The sequence below is a fragment of the Anser anser genome, assembly GCF_964211835.1.
Source record: "Anser anser genome assembly, chromosome: 6".
NCBI classification, from domain to species: domain Eukaryota; kingdom Metazoa; phylum Chordata; class Aves; order Anseriformes; family Anatidae; genus Anser; species Anser anser.
In genome coordinates, this window is record NC_139726.1 from 21,035,190 (window position 1) to 21,050,841 (window position 15,652).

The 15,652-nt window shown below is 36.4% G+C and overlaps 1 protein-coding gene across 6 annotated transcripts in view; it reads left to right on the forward strand.

Moving 5' to 3' along the window:
• Nucleotides 1-15,652, forward strand: part of MYO3B (myosin IIIB) — a gene marked incomplete at its 5' end in the record, with an annotated part of 252,980 nt that overhangs the window by 71,993 nt on the left and 165,335 nt on the right. For 4 of the 6 annotated variants that reach the window (XM_083842488.1, XM_083842495.1, XM_083842494.1 and 1 more), the window contains 2 exons: nucleotides 1,207-1,272; nucleotides 13,464-13,619. In XM_083842488.1, coding sequence (XP_083698614.1) covers nucleotides 1,207-1,272; nucleotides 13,464-13,619 — 222 coding nt within the window. Of the gene's footprint in view, nucleotides 1-1,206; nucleotides 1,273-1,398; nucleotides 3,773-11,232; nucleotides 11,871-13,463; nucleotides 13,620-15,652 lie in introns of those variants that run through there. The other 2 variants (XM_083842491.1, XM_083842492.1) reach the window with 2 other exon arrangements.

The window sequence follows — 15,652 nt, forward strand, 5'->3', positions numbered from 1 at the left end:
TTTCCTTTCTTCTTTTCCTTTTAGTGTTTTGTTTGAGAGTAATTGTTAAATGGAACTACTCTGAATCAATGTGTGAAAAATTCAAGACCGCTATGCAGATCAACTCTAATTTATGTTGTATTTATGTTTTTTGCCTTTTTGTTCTGTGAGATGTTTCCAAACAGTGTGTTGCTGTCATATGTGGCCCTGGTATAAATGAAGCAATTTGTTATATAACCCAGACTATTAGTGAATGTTTCTGTTGTCGAATAAGTCATGTGATTTATTTATTTTTTTTTGCCAATTCAGCGGTATGTGGTCATTTGTATTGAGCTGCCAAATGCAGCAAAGGACAAATCATTAAGGTTTTATAAAATAAAAGTTTAATCTTAGGAAGTTAAATGGACTTCAATACTTAATAAATCTTAAGCTGCTGAAAAAAAACTTTGGAAGGTAATAGTACAATATGCAGTTTATGAATACTTCTTGTTGTAGGTTGACCCACTGAAATTTGGTCCACTTAACTTGACCTATAAGCCTTTCTCTGTATGTTTATGTAATTTAATTGTAACGGTCAGAAAGGAAAATAATAATATATCAAGTAACATGGAACCCATCAGAGTTTAAGATAATTCCTGTGGAAGAGAGTATGTAATATAAAAATACTGTCTGCTAAATGTCATTTTAAATAATGACATCTATTTTTAATAGAGTTTACAGCATGGAGACTTTATCTCCTGAGTCATCCAAACTGAATACCAGTTGAAATCTGGACTGAAAATCCTACAGTTTGTTGACAACTTGGTGGTTCTTATTTTGATGATATCCATACTTAAAAAGTCATGGTTAGAGTCAGTGATCTGGGGTAAAGGGCTAAAAGGCTGTGATAGCTAGGTTAATCTTCCAGTCTCAGTTGATCTTTTCTGAGTCAGTCTGAATTAAAAGGGAAATGCCGGGAAGCACACTGTGAGCATTACTGACTGCCAACTTCAAAGGTATTGACATAAAAGGAGAAGGACATGAAAAGAGGAAAACTGTCAATGAAAAAGCAGCAGCAAGAAAAAAACAACAGGCCTCTGAAGGACATGTAGACCACTTGGGCATTACTTTCTCCACCATCATTTTATTCCTAGTAGAACCAGTATCATCTCTGATGACTATTTGTGAGAAAATTCTGGTAAACATTACCATTGTAACCCCCAAAACTTTATTTTATTTTTTTTTCAGAAATCCTCCTCCTACTTTGCTACATCCTGAAAAATGGTGCAGAGGATTCAATCATTTCATTTCACAGTGAGTTTTATTTTCTTTTAAAACTAGTTTATTCAGCAACACCTGTGTGTGTCTAAATCTGAAAGCAGAATTTATTTATGGAGTTGTTACTTTTGCCGGTTTTTAACTTCAGTTTTCTTTTCATAGATTCTAAACTGTTCTTCAGTTTTTGAGAGCTATAGAGCACAGTTTGATCTTCTCATGTAATTTGTTTCACAGCTTCTTTTAACTCTGTAGTTGATTCGCTTCTTGACTTTTTGTTAAACCTGGGGCATGTTTATAATATACCTGATTGTCTTGATCGTTTTGGAGTGGACTTCTGTGTCGAAGAGAAAATGGATTAGTGAAAATGACTGCTGGTCAATTTAAAATAAGAATATAAAGACCAGATGGACAATAGTTGTCTTTTTCCACCTTACAAATATTCAGCAGTATACTCAATATGTAAATTGTATACTCAATATGTAGATGAACATGAGTTGTACCAAAAGTGTAACATGTTACCTGAATGCTACATTGAACTGAAATATGCTCTTGTTTTGCCTTTTTCTTTTTACAGTGAAACTAAGAAATTGTACTTTACTAGCTGTTAGCATTATATTCATAAATCTTAGAGCAACTTCTACAAGCGATTTTGGGGGTTTGTTTGTGACCGAATTTCATTGTGACTGAATACAGCTTAAACTGTGTAACATGGGGGATAATATTATCAAACTCTGGGAAGTTCACACTGTTCAGATAACCAAATACTTTGAACACTGCTGGCCAATATTGACTTTTTAAGATAGGTTTGGAAACCTGTACGTTTCCACATTTAATCTGTCCTATCTCAATGCACGTATAGTTTCTTGTGGAGGATTACAATATCCATACCTGGTAAGTTTTTCAGTCAGTTGTGCAGTAGTGTCTTCCCATTTTAGAAGAAGTTAAAATAGAAAGATTAATGTGAATAAAAATAAAAAAAATATTCTTATTTACTATGCTGATCTTTAAATCAGGCAGCAAGATGGGGCAAACTTTAATAGCATATAGTGGAAGGCCATTACTGTCATTGCTGCAGTGTGACTCAGGATCTCTTAAAGAGCAGGTAGTAGAAGTACATCCTTTTAAAGCAGGTTGACCTGAGTTCTGTTTCTCCATAATGCCTGTCCTTTTCTACTCAGCAGTGAACATTGTAATCTGTGGCAGAATCAGTGGTTAACTACAGAAGTCACTGCGTGGTGGATGAATTCCCTTCTATTATAGAGAAACATTCTTTTTACAGTATATATGGACAGTACCCGGTATTTTGGGGAACTCTAGTGCAAGGAGGTTATGTTCCATTTGTGCTTTAGAGAGTCAGTGCGCCAGGTAAGTACGAAGATTACATTCCTTTCTCGGAAACGTGCCTCTGCACCAGAATCCATTTGTTTCTTTCTTAGGGTCTTCCTTTTTAGAAGTCTCTGCTGAGCTTGAGAACAATACAAAAAATGAAGTTTATCATTTGTTTAGTCCTTTAGTGCAGCATGCATTGTTCTTATCAGAAATCAGACTTTATAACTATACTTGTTTTAATCTTGTCCTTTGGGTTTTTGATATCTTCAAATTGTATATTTTTAATCAGATTGATTTTTAATTACTTTGCTTAATTACTTCCTCTCACCAGCAACATCTGCAGGTTTGCAGATCTTGTTTTTAATTTTTACAGTAATGCACACAATGAAGTAAGGAAGCATACTTGCAGGCAATTTCTTAACGTGAAGAAATGCAACAATTGTAATAAATTTACTGTTCTTACAGAGACCTGTAAGAGAACGCTGAAGGGGAATTCTCCATGACATTGCTTCATTCTTGTGCATGTCTTATTAAGGTTGTTATGAAGCAGAGGTTACAAAATATCATTATGAGGGCTTGGATTTACACTAGTGGATTCTCTAGAAAACAAAACAAAACAAAAACAAAAACAAACAAACAAAAAGACACGTTGAATCATACAACTGCAAACCTTTTAGCCATTACTGGTAATTGGCTCATTTATGTGCATTAGGTATGTATTTGATGATGCCTGCCTTTGTGACAGCTTAGTTATGATAAATTAAAAGCAGCAATTGTATAAATTCCATACTGCCTTTTATCCATATGTTAAGACCTAGCTTGATGTTTCTGTCTCCCTTGTGATGAGTGGTTAGCTTTAAAATAATTTTATTATCTATCTCCTTCCTGATGGCTAACATCATTTGCATAACAAGCTTATCTGGTTCAAGCTGTGGGCCAGACCTGTGTACTGGAAAAATACAAGCGTTCATCTGTAGCTAAGCACACTTCTGACTTCAGTTCTGTTGACACAATAATTTCATCTATGTCAAAATTGCCAAACCTGGTCATTGTAGCCTTTTCCCCCCATTGTAATGCCTTGAAATGCCAGAATGCTTTTCACTGTTTCGAGACACATTTTTGCTATAAATGATCTCTCATGTTATAGTGATTTGCAACATGCCTGAGCTGGAAGTTTCAATATATTTTTGTGGGTAGCTCTTTAAATTGTTAAAATAATACTTTATTTTTTTCAAAAGTAAAGTCTGTATTTTGGGCTTGAACTCTACTGCTCCAAGACAGACAATATTGCAGCAGCATGTTTATGTCAGATACGTATTTACAAAGTCTGAATGGAGAACAGGCCAAGGTGGTTCATAGCTTGGTGAATTTATTTTTTTATTTTCAGTATTTTTTACCTTGACTTGAGATAAAGACTGTAATATCCTCAAGGGTTTTCACAATGATACAGCTAATCAAGATAGATACTTTGTTTTAAAAAATCGAGAAGATACAACTTCAGCCAAGTGATCTTTGACAGCAGTCTAATTTTATATTTGGTATCTACTGAGATACATGCAGCACATAATTACTTTTAAATGGGTCAGTAAAGTTTTTAGGTATGCTTCTTTATCTGTGCTACTGTAGTTGTCCACGAAGAGCTTGGCTGCTCCGCTCATAATGTGAGAAAGAATCAGTTATCTGTTTATTTTTAACTATGTATCAATAGGGATTATCATTCCTATAAGGCCATGTAAACAACCGCATCAGTTGTTGGAGGATTGGCTCCTAAAAATGGTAGACTTTTACCTGCGTTCATTTCTATGTTCAAATAAATACCAGTTTTGACGAGTTCACTGTTTGCCTATGTTTGTGAAGCTAATTTTTCAATTGCTACAGCACAGATGTTATTGCTCTCTCAAGATAAAAATTTGTCTAACACATTTTAGACATAGAGTACTTCAGAACTCATTCATAAAATAATGTAGACTGTATGTTAAAATTAATTTTAAAAAAACAAACAAACAACACATACACTAAAATTAGCTTGTATGCTGCAAATAATTTTCTTGGCAGTTTAAGTCTTGACTGATCTCTAGGGATAGATCTCTTGGAGCAGAAGGACATGATAACCTTTATTTACATTACATCACCAAATGGTAATCTTAATTAAAATGAGCAATGGTATCTCCAGGAACAGACATTCTGCTTTTAAATTTATTTAACCAATGAGTAGCTATTATGGTTCTTTAAATTAATTAGTCTTTCATGAACTGGAGGAACGTAAAGAAAAGAAATTTAGGTAGTAAAGTCAAAATATGAACTTCCAGAATTTATGGTCACATTCGTCATCAGAACATAACATTTACTTCAGCAATGACATTGCAAATACAATACCAATTTAATTTTCAGTCTCAATAAACTTATTTTTTTTCACTCATTATTAAACAGCCTCACAAGCTGAATTTCATATTGTTGAGACTACATCAGAGTAATTCAATTAATAGATCATACAGATTATACAGGTTGTATAACTTCTCTGAATGCATATCACCTTTTTTTTCACAATCTAAACAGTTGTTTAACGACATTCTGTTCATATTACTTAAAGACCATTTCACTGTTTCTGTCACTTGAGTACACAATATGCAGTTGACATAACTCACTGACTTCATAGTGTCTAGAAAAACCAAGGGGTTTGTAAATGACAGAAAGATGCAGATTGTGATGTGCAAGGTTACCAGGAAATCTGTAACTTTTTCCATTTTATTCATAGCTGTAGAGTTTGAGAATCCAGCAAGAGATGAATTTGAAATGCTAAATTGTAATACCTGACAAAAGACCTCCAACACTTTTGAGTATTGCGCGAGACATTTTTATACAGATGAATAGGCATATATGATGGATATAATTATCTCTAGCTTTCTAATGAGCAGTTTTAGTAAAAAGCTGCAATTTTGCATAGAGGTGAGAAACTCCCGTGGAAGTTTGAAGCCCTGACCCTGTAATATATCATGCTAAATTATAGAAATGTCATAGTATCAGGATGTTTCACTCAGTAAAGTAGCCTGTTGAGTTCCTTACCATTAGAGATAAGTAGTCATTCTTCTCTTTGGTTTGTGGGTTCATTGGTTTGCTATTCCCAATCGTAAACACCAACAGTTTACTTCCTAAGGATATTGTAGTAAGCAAGATAAGTATCTATGCTGAAGTGGCAAGTCTAGTTGGGGAGCATTAGCGATTTTAGGAATAGTATGCTGCATTTAAGATTATAGTATAAAAGACAACATGTGAAATAGTTGCCTGAGAGGCAGTTTTCTTACTCTGTTCTTTGAGCTCATGTTGTCATTGAGTGCCAGAATCCCACTTGTGTTTTATAAATTAGTGGCATCTCAGAGAATCTGCATTTAGTCTAATCCATCAGCCTTTTGTCTTGTATTTCTGTAAGGACTGTGCTCACATCCGGTACATTCTTGCCACAATCTCTAAGCTTCTGTCCACTTTTTAGTAGAAGCTGGATTTCCAGCCACTCTTGTGTTGCCATTGGTCTATGATCCTGGAAAAAACAATGTTGTCCTTTCTTTTTGCCTCTGACTGATACTTTCTACCATACTCCTTTCTGAAGTTGCCTAACACTATTAGCTCGTATTTAAACCTGAACTGTTCCAGTTTTACTTCTTGACAGATTCTAGTGAGGTAGAGAAGTGGAATATGTCTGTGCTGAATTTGTAGTAGTTTGTTTTAGGGGAGGACTCAAGACCTGTTCCAGTTAAATTATTCTAGTTGTCAAAGAAAGGGTTTAACGTATGTTCTAGATGATCCAGTTTTGTTTGCAATGCATTTGTGATGATATGAAAGGCAGAAGTATGGATATATAAGCAGTAAAAATTTGACTCAGGAAAGGGAAAGCACAATTTCTGACTGACAAGGGTACCTTTGCATTGGACTGATTAAGCATCAGTAGCGTAATAATGCCTCCTTCCTGTCAGCCAGACTTGCAGCATGAAGACGTGAGTTTAATCCCAGGTTTCACAACTGGAGAAAAAGTTGTCTTGCTCAAAGTCACCCAATAATCATCATCAGACCTGGGAATGGAGCAGTCCAACATACTGCTAGGTAGATTAAGGCAGGCTCCAGGGAGCACAGGTGTGTTCTCTTGTGGGCTGTGGCATACAGGACAGATCAGGCACACGGTGCTGGGAAGAAAGTTGCTGTTGCCTGTGGACTTTCAGCTAGTAGAACTAACCTGGTCTCATCTGCCCAGGTGTTTGTTAGCTTGTATGGAGATGTCAGTGTGACTGTATTTGAAGTTTCACAGCAGTGGGCATTAAACAGTCTGTTTAATGGTGTGTGAGAGACTTTTCCCAACCGCTCTGTCATTGGCATAGTGGATCTACAATTGCCCTCTTAGCATCTCTCCTTTTTTACTAGGGAAGAGTGCACTAAACACTAAAGGAAGGAAAAGATCTCTCTGTTCTTTTCTTCCTTCCAGCTATGATGTAAGATGTAGAAGAAATATGCTGTCAGCATCTGACTATGCTTTCCATATCTCCTATCTTTTTCTGTGCTTCAGCTGCCTCAAATCAGCTTCACGCTGTCACTACAAAGGGTTATAAGACCTAAGGGAGAATGCTTGATACAACTGCAAAGCATATTGTTTATAATAAAAAGCTTCAATTATAAAAGGTTCTAAAAGCTTTTTGTGCTCTCAGGTCTGCAAGTACAGGCCAAAGAAATAGAGCAGACCCATTCCAGGTAAAAGGATAGGAAAAAAAGTGATTTCACTGTACAATATGCATTTACATGTATAAAATGCATTTGATTAGTTTTGAGATGCTTGCTAGAATTAGTGGTGGAATTTCTGGTGTCTTTGGTGAAATTCTAAGGGTTTCAACAAGAGCAAAGTCTGACCAAGAGCTGAGGGGGGCCACTCCACAATTTCCCTTGTTTGTTCTCTAAGCCACCTATATAAGCCAGAGCAAACTACCGTGTCTACACAACCCAAAGGAGGGTGGGAAACCTGTTGTAATATTTGAACCTGTAGAAAAGGGAAGGCTATTTGCTACACTTCATTTTACAATTTCAGTGAATGAACATTTCTTAGGTTTCAAGTGTATCTTCTAAATTACACTATGTGGTGCCTGATGTTAAAAGTGAAACATAAAGAAGATTTATTTAGAAAACAAGTGCTGGTGACATTTCAGTATGAGAGTACTTCTCTCATTGTTAGGTAAGGTTAGTTATTTATGGCATTTGCTACCAAAAGGCAGATCAATAAAGATATAAATGTGTTCTGAGCATCAGAATTTATATTATGCATGTGATAATTGACTACTTTGTCATAAATTCAGTCTTTCATTCTGATATCTGATTGTAGCAGGAGGAACAGTAAAATACTTGTTATTTATCATGGTATGCTGGTTCAAGACAGGAGACCTATTTAACCTATCTTCAGTGGCAGCATTCCCTTTTTCCGAAGGGGCAGCTGTATATAGTTCTGAAGATAAGGTTATTTGTATCCTGTATGTCCCATTGAATTAGGACTGAAGACAGAAATGCAGTTGGCAGAGCTGTCGCAGCTTTTTACTTCATTTTTGCAAATGAGTGACCTGCAGCAGTGGGGGAGGGTCAGGCCTGGGGTTGGGAAGCAGGGAGGCTTTGGGGAAGCAGGCAGGTCTCTGCAGCATTACAAATGTCATTCATGAGATGACTTTTCTCCTCCACCTCTCTCCTGCATGTGTCTGATCAGCGTCTGCCACAGCTACATGTGGCACAGAGGTAGGAGGAACCATCAGAGTGCTGGATAGGAATGGAGTAGTTTAGCCAGTTAAAAGCAATCTCAGAGATTTTTAGCCAGTTAAAAGCAATCTCAGAGATTTTTTTCTTCTTGATCTTTTACTGTTCCCTTAAAAGTGTTGACTTTTGTTCAGGGTATTACTGGTTTGATCAGAAAAGTTCTTATGAGTGCAATAAAGATTTAAAAAAAAAAAAAAAGATGCTGAGGTTTTGGTTTCTTTTTCCTAGAAAGGATTAAGCATGTCAAAAGAGACTAGTTTGGGGTATAATGCACCATCATATCGATGAATGGATGCTACAATTTTCCTAAATGCTCATCCTTATGCAACTAAATAATTTAGGGCATTAGAGTTCATGACAAATACAAAATCTGATAAATAGTACTGGGAAATGATGTTTGTCAGGTACACGGGTAAGAACATGCTTCGTGAGAGCAACGTGCCATAGGTTAACATCCCCATAACTGGGGGCAGAGGTCCTAAGGTGCTAGGCATCATTGTTCAGATATAAAATGTTTATATCTATTGATTTTCTCTAGAGGAAGACTACATACAATAGGTAGCAAAACCAAGCATATTAATAAAGCTCAAGGAATAATAACATGACCTATGCAAATGGGGAGATCATCTAACCATTTGTTGAACAGAGTGGGGAGTTTCTCTTGCCCAGAGGCTGTGGATTCCTCAAGTCTAATATAGAATCTGATACAGAGTCATAATTTTTTCCAAATAATGACCTGTTCACTGTCTGTGCACATAGATGATAAGCAGTGACTAGATGCCTGGTTGGGTCTTTGGTTTATGAGACAAAAAAAGTTCCAATCTCCTGCTAGCAACTGAGAAATCATCCGAAAATGCAACATTTTTAAAAATTAAAAATTAAAGAAAAATGTACTAGAGAGAAATTATAATTTAACTAATCTGTAAGAGTTGTAGCTGCTTGCTTTATTTTTAAAGAAAGTATTTATGGTGAAAGAAATCATTATTTAATAAAGAAGTATTTCTGGAAAAAAAAAAAAATGCTGCTGCTCTGGTTAGTTTTGCCTGCAATATTGAAGGACATTAGTAACTGTTTTCTGTTTCTGAACACACAGGAGATTTAGACCACCACTGCAGTTCTTAAGAAATCTATTTCTTTCCATTTATTCATTACTAAATATTAGCTCATGAATGCTGATAAAATAGCTCCCCTTTTCAGTCATCTGATCTGCCACTTGCAAAATGGCAGTTTACATTGGTGAGATACAGCAGTTCCAACAATGTTATCATCCAAGTGCAAGCAGGCAGTGAGTTTTTACAGGCTGCCTCAGACGGGTCTATGTGTACAGGAGGCTGCTCTTATCCTTTGCTAATAAATGCTTCATCTTTGCCTGCAATCGTGGCAGAATGGAAGTGGTGCTTAGGAGCCTGGCTGTGAGATTGCAGCAAATGGCTGCAACCTATGTTTAATGTAGTGACGCTAATGAATTCTGAGAATTAATTTTCAGCTAAGAAAGCATGATGGAAGATAGTAGAATTTCAAATTAGGTAATGGATTGACTTTCATCAAGGCCAGTGTGTACAGTGTTTGTTTCTTTTCCAGTCTCTGCATACGTACTCTTAGAGTTATTTTAGATCCAAAAAATTGCAGACCAAGTATGATAATATTTTCATTGTACCTTATGAGAAACTCATCTTGTAGTAAATTTTCTAGTCACTTTGCTGTGCGGGAGGCAGTCTCACCACTTAAGTTTTTTTTTTTTTATGTGTAATTTCCATGGGTCAAACAAACTGGATTAAATTGCAGGTGCACCACATTTGTTAGTTTGGTATGTAATTGTATGGTTGATGTTTGACAGTGCCTAAGCTAACTGTCCAAATTGGTCTTAAATGAATGCTCAGATGAGCATCTGAAGATACTTTGGTTTTCTCCTTTCCTCAGAAGCAAATCCAACAGTGACATGATTTCTTAATATTTACTTGCACATGCACAATGCTTACTTTGATTTCTGTTGGCCGCACTGAATAGGAATACTTTCTAGTGAGTGACCTTATAAAAGCTGCTTTGTTACTGTACTCTTCCTCTTAAATGTTAATGTCATGAGATTTCAAAGGTATATATTACTTCTTGATTTCTTTTTTCTGTGCTTGATGTGGACTATATTTCCTGATTGAATGTACTGATCAGTTATGGCAACTGTGTATGCAGGCACAGTAGAAAGCACTGTAATAATGCTCACCTCCCTGCAGGCCCTAACATTGTAAATGCATCGATGTTTTCTGTAGTGTCAACACTGCTTCCAGTGTAGATACCTTACTCAACTTCTGCAGTGATATTGGCAGCCTGACACCTTTTTCACTAGCACATAAGTGGTGGCCCACGACTTGTTAGCTGTTAGTTACTAGTTCTTTGCTTTGTTGTGACATCTTGCTGTCCATCTGAGAGTATATTCAGTAAGCTGTCTGAGCTTGGAACGGAGACTTGGATCACGGAATTGCAATTGTGTCTTGTGTGTTACTAGCTCAGTTGTCTTATGAATTCATGAGGCTTCACTTTTGTTTCAAGTGAACAAAATCTCTGTTCTAAACGAACAGAGATTGCAAAAATATCCTACTTCACATGAAATGAAATGCTGCAATATAGATGAAACTATAGATGAAACTATATGTAAGCTTGAAGAGTTGCAAAGCAGAAGAGCAGCTTGCATGCAAAGTGACTAGTCAGCAGGGGAACAGCAAGAGCATGCAGCAGAAACAAAAGTAAACCTCAAGTAGTTTTCAAGACCCTCTCTCTGACAGAACTTACCTATGCTCATTCAAACACATGCAAGACCCAAACAGCTAGTGTTTCAGGCACATAATGGAGGAGCTAAGAACTTCTTTCTCTAAAGTGTTTCCCTTCTCATCTTTTCAGACTTCCTCAATAAATGCAGTATCCTGGACATCTGGATAATTCATGTAGGAACCATCTGTATGGGAAGAAATTCTCTTGCAACTTCTGGATCTTGTCCATAGGGTATCTTTGGGGGTGCATTGGTCCTGAGCTCAGAGCAAAATTTGTTGTAATAAATGCATACCACAGGATAGAAGTTTTTTATACTCTCAAGGTGTTCTATGTGGAAATCTGTAATTTCTTGAAGAGATTCCATTTAAACTCAACTTTCAACTGTCTAAAAAGTAACTGCTGCTGTATCTTCACTGTAATGCTCCAGATGTATTCAAATGAAACGAGTATTTATATATTAATAATGTAGTATCAATGAAAAGAATTTGTAGTTACTGTTAGAATGGTAAAAATCATGAGTGTATGAGCTTTTCAGAATGACATACCCACTTCAGACACTTGTCATCAATCCATGATTTTTGTATGGTTTTGTATTTTTTTTCCATTGCCTGTCTTGATTAATGGTATCTTTCTTTTCAAATGCTTTTTTCCTTTTTCTCAGGAAACACATAAATTTAACCAGGATTGGCACGGACTGTATTGTCTGTGTGGGTGTATTGACTTTTAAAGACCATGGATGACAGCAAGAAAAGTATGTGTGAGGGCTGGGGGGGGACATGAACCTGTTAAAGGCTAATGATGGATCTCTCTTCATGGGAGGACAGGAGTGGTATTTATAGCCTTGCACTCAGAGGGATGGAGATAAAGCACGTTCTGTTAGTTTAGTCTTCTGTTGGGAGGCTTCAGTTCTAACCAATTGCGAAACTCACCAAAACAGTTAAACTGACAGCAGATTTTACAGACTGTCTTTTCTGGACTAGATGTAGCAAGAAGAGGCTGAGAAAATGGTTTTCAGGAACCTAAAGTATTAAAGTTATGTCCAAAGACATTGCAGGATCATTTTAAGACCAGACTTTAGGCTTCAGTAAAGTATTTGAGGTGAGGTTAAACTTTATTTGTTTGCTAAAGTGCTTGATAATATTTGAAGTCAGTTAATGTGTATGATATTTTATATATATATATATTTAAGTTTTGTATTGATACTGCTAGAATATCTGTTATTCTAAAAGACATTAAAGTTTCAATGAATTTTTGGGTAAAAAGATAATTTTTGTTTGAGATATTTGGCCCTGATAAGGAAGTACTTTAGATGTGTCAGTTAATAGCAGCAAATATGAAATGTAATTGTGAAGTATATAGCATGAATATGTCTCATCAAATAACCTCATCTTGGGCTATGATTCCCTGAAATATTAGTTGCTGGGAGGGAGACGTATGTTGAATTGCAGCTTTTCTCTCATGCTTGATTGTTATCATTGTTTTTATTTGAGCAAAAGAAACAGAATACTTTAATGTAAAGAGGAATTAGAGGGTACTTTAAAGCAATCTGATCCTGTTAGATCATTCTTCTGTTTGAGCAGTATTATTTCAGCTTTATTGTACAGAAGAGAATTTTAGTTTAATCATGGCGTCCTCAATTTTAAATTTTTATTATATAAATTAATATGACACTTCATGCTAATCTAATAGGATGCATCTCTTTAATCATTACTTGATCACCTGTTTCTGTCCCAAAGAGAACTTTGGAACCCTGGCTAGCATTTAAATCTGACTCATTCATTTCTTTTCCAGTCTGAAATAAAAGGGTTTACAGAATTATCTATGATTCTTATGCTAACACCATCGTGGTATAGAAGCTCTATCTGAAACATTCATTTTAAACACAGAACAAATCTTTATATCAAATTGTTCTGACTGGTGTTGTATCGCAAGTTTCAGTTGTGGTTTTCATTAGGCAATGTCCTGCGGTTCTTTATTATAACTGTCATTGGAGACTAGGTAGAAAATTGAAGTGAATGAAATATTGCCTATTTATCTTAGGTTATGTTTAGTATATATTAACTGTACAATACTAACAAGATGCAATGACTTTTTTTCATAATAAGCTAGTTACCGTTTTTAAAAAAAAGATTAAAATAAGGTAAAATTCATAACCTTTATACTAGTATAGTTGTAGGGTGAATTCACTTTAAGTATTTTATGTCAGATTTATTCCAATATATAGGAGAAGTCTGTTTGCATACTAAGGAACTCAAATTTGTGGAAAAGGAAACTACTATAACAACCACACAGTAAGCCAGCTCAAATCACGCTGTAATGAAATATCATCATTGCATAAGACTGCTATTTCTCTGTCACAGGTGTCTTATCAAGGATTTTGAAAAGCGTCCTTCAGTCACCCACCTTTTGGAGCACCCGTTTATTAAACAAGTACATGGTAAAGATATGTCTCTGCAAAAACAGCTGGCCGAACTCATCCAAGAACAGCAGCGGCTAGGCTCCGTAGCCAAAACGAGGTACTGTACAACACACATGCAGCAGCTATCCTTCCTCCCACTAATCCTGGAAGCAAAATTTGAAACTTTGAATGCCCAGATATTTACTGTTTCAAATGATCATATGAATGTATTGACTAGCAATATTACTAACAGTAATACTAGCAGGCATACTAGCTGTATGCCATGTGAATGCAAGAAACATACTTTCCCATGGATAGCTTTTAAAGCTACTTTGATCAGTCATGATACAAACTCTCCTTAGCCTTCTTTTTCCCACTGAATTCTAATTTTATATGTTTTTGCTTTTGGCTTAATCTCAGAATGCTCTGGTCTGAGGAAATACCTGTTGGCATGATGAAAGATATATTTTGGTAGCAGATCTTTAGAAATACAACAGTGAACAATGAAATGACTGCTAGAAAAGGTTAATAATGGAACACTTTAAAGTGTGTTTTTTGATTAATGCTATTAGTAAGTAGATTATTCAGTACTTAAAATAATTGTTTTGTCTTTGGTTTAATAATAACTGCTATTTTTCATTCAGCCTAGTAATTAATTTAAATATGTGCTTAAAAAGCAATGAATGTTCATCAGCAACAGTGAGGTTTTTTTTTTGTTTGTTTGTTTTTTACTTTTGAGGCTTACTAAATATCTTAGTTTAGTTGCTGTCCAGAGGGTGGCAGAATTTCACTGTTTCAAAAAAGAATTAAATGCAAATGAGCACACCTTCCCAAGCTCAGCAATCATTCTGTAATACGAAATTTGTCTAGCATGAGATAAGTTCTGGCCCGTTATTATAAACAAACACCTACTAATGTTGATGAAGAAAATTAAATGTCATGATTCATAAGTCATAAACATGTATATGCTTATATGCCATTAGATTCTGTAGCTTAAATGCTAGAAGCACAAACAAAAATGTACAAGTTAAAATAAAGGAATAGCTATAAGTACAGTTTCAAGGTGAAACTGACTCCTAGCTTGTTCTCCCTGCACCCCCCCACTGGAAATGCATACTAGGAACTGCTTACTGTGAGTGAGGGAGCTATGCCAGTGTTACACTACAGGTTTCTGCTGGGTCTTTCCTCCTGAGTGGATCTCCCCCGTGTAACTCCTCACAGATAGACTACTATAGCTGTGGGTTGGATGGCAAAAAAGATATTGGAATTTTCCCAGCTTTTGACTAAATAGAAGATACAAAGAATGGAATGATCCTTGTGCTAAGAGAAGCTCTGAAATGGATTCCTCATGGTTTTCCGACAAATCTCTTTGGTATCTGTCTCCATAATGTGGGGTGAGAAGGAATCAAGACCAAGCCAGCATTTATTTTCCCAAGTCTGTCCATAAACTAATAATGTAGCTTGCAGACCACTTGCTCTTTCACATCACTGAGTTCACCTTTCCCAGTTCTGCTATAGTTTCACTTCTACTCCTAAAGCCCTGCTCTCAGCATACTCATTGTCATTTTACTTTTAGCCATGCCTCTGAACTAGAGGACATCTGCCAGTGCCAGTCAATGCTAAGAGAGGAGGCAAGGTTAGGCTACTGGAGAAATAGTCATCTTTTACCTTCACTTTGAAGCCAATATACTGTACAACTGCTATTAAAGAATCATAGAATCACATGTTTTGGGTTGTAAGGGACCTCTGGAGGTCATCTGGGCCAACTCCCTTGCTCAAGCAGGGACACCCAGAGCAGGCTGCTCAGCACCATGCCCGGATGGCTTTTGAATATCTCAAGGAGGGAGACTCCACAGCCTCTCTGGACAGCATGTATCAGTGCCTGGCCATCCTCACAGTAAAGAAGTGTTTCCTGGAGTTCAGATGGGTCCTCCTGTTTTTCAGTTTGTGCCAATTGCCTCTTACCCTGTCCCTGGGCACCACTGAAAAGAGCCTGGCTCCATCTTCTCTGCACCCTCCTCTCAGGTATTTGCATACATTAATAAGGTCCCTCTTGAGACTTCTCTGAACAGGCCCAGTTCTCTCAGCCTTTCCTAACAGAAGAGACAGAATGTGTTTCTGATTTTTTTGATCACTGTAGCCTTTTACTAC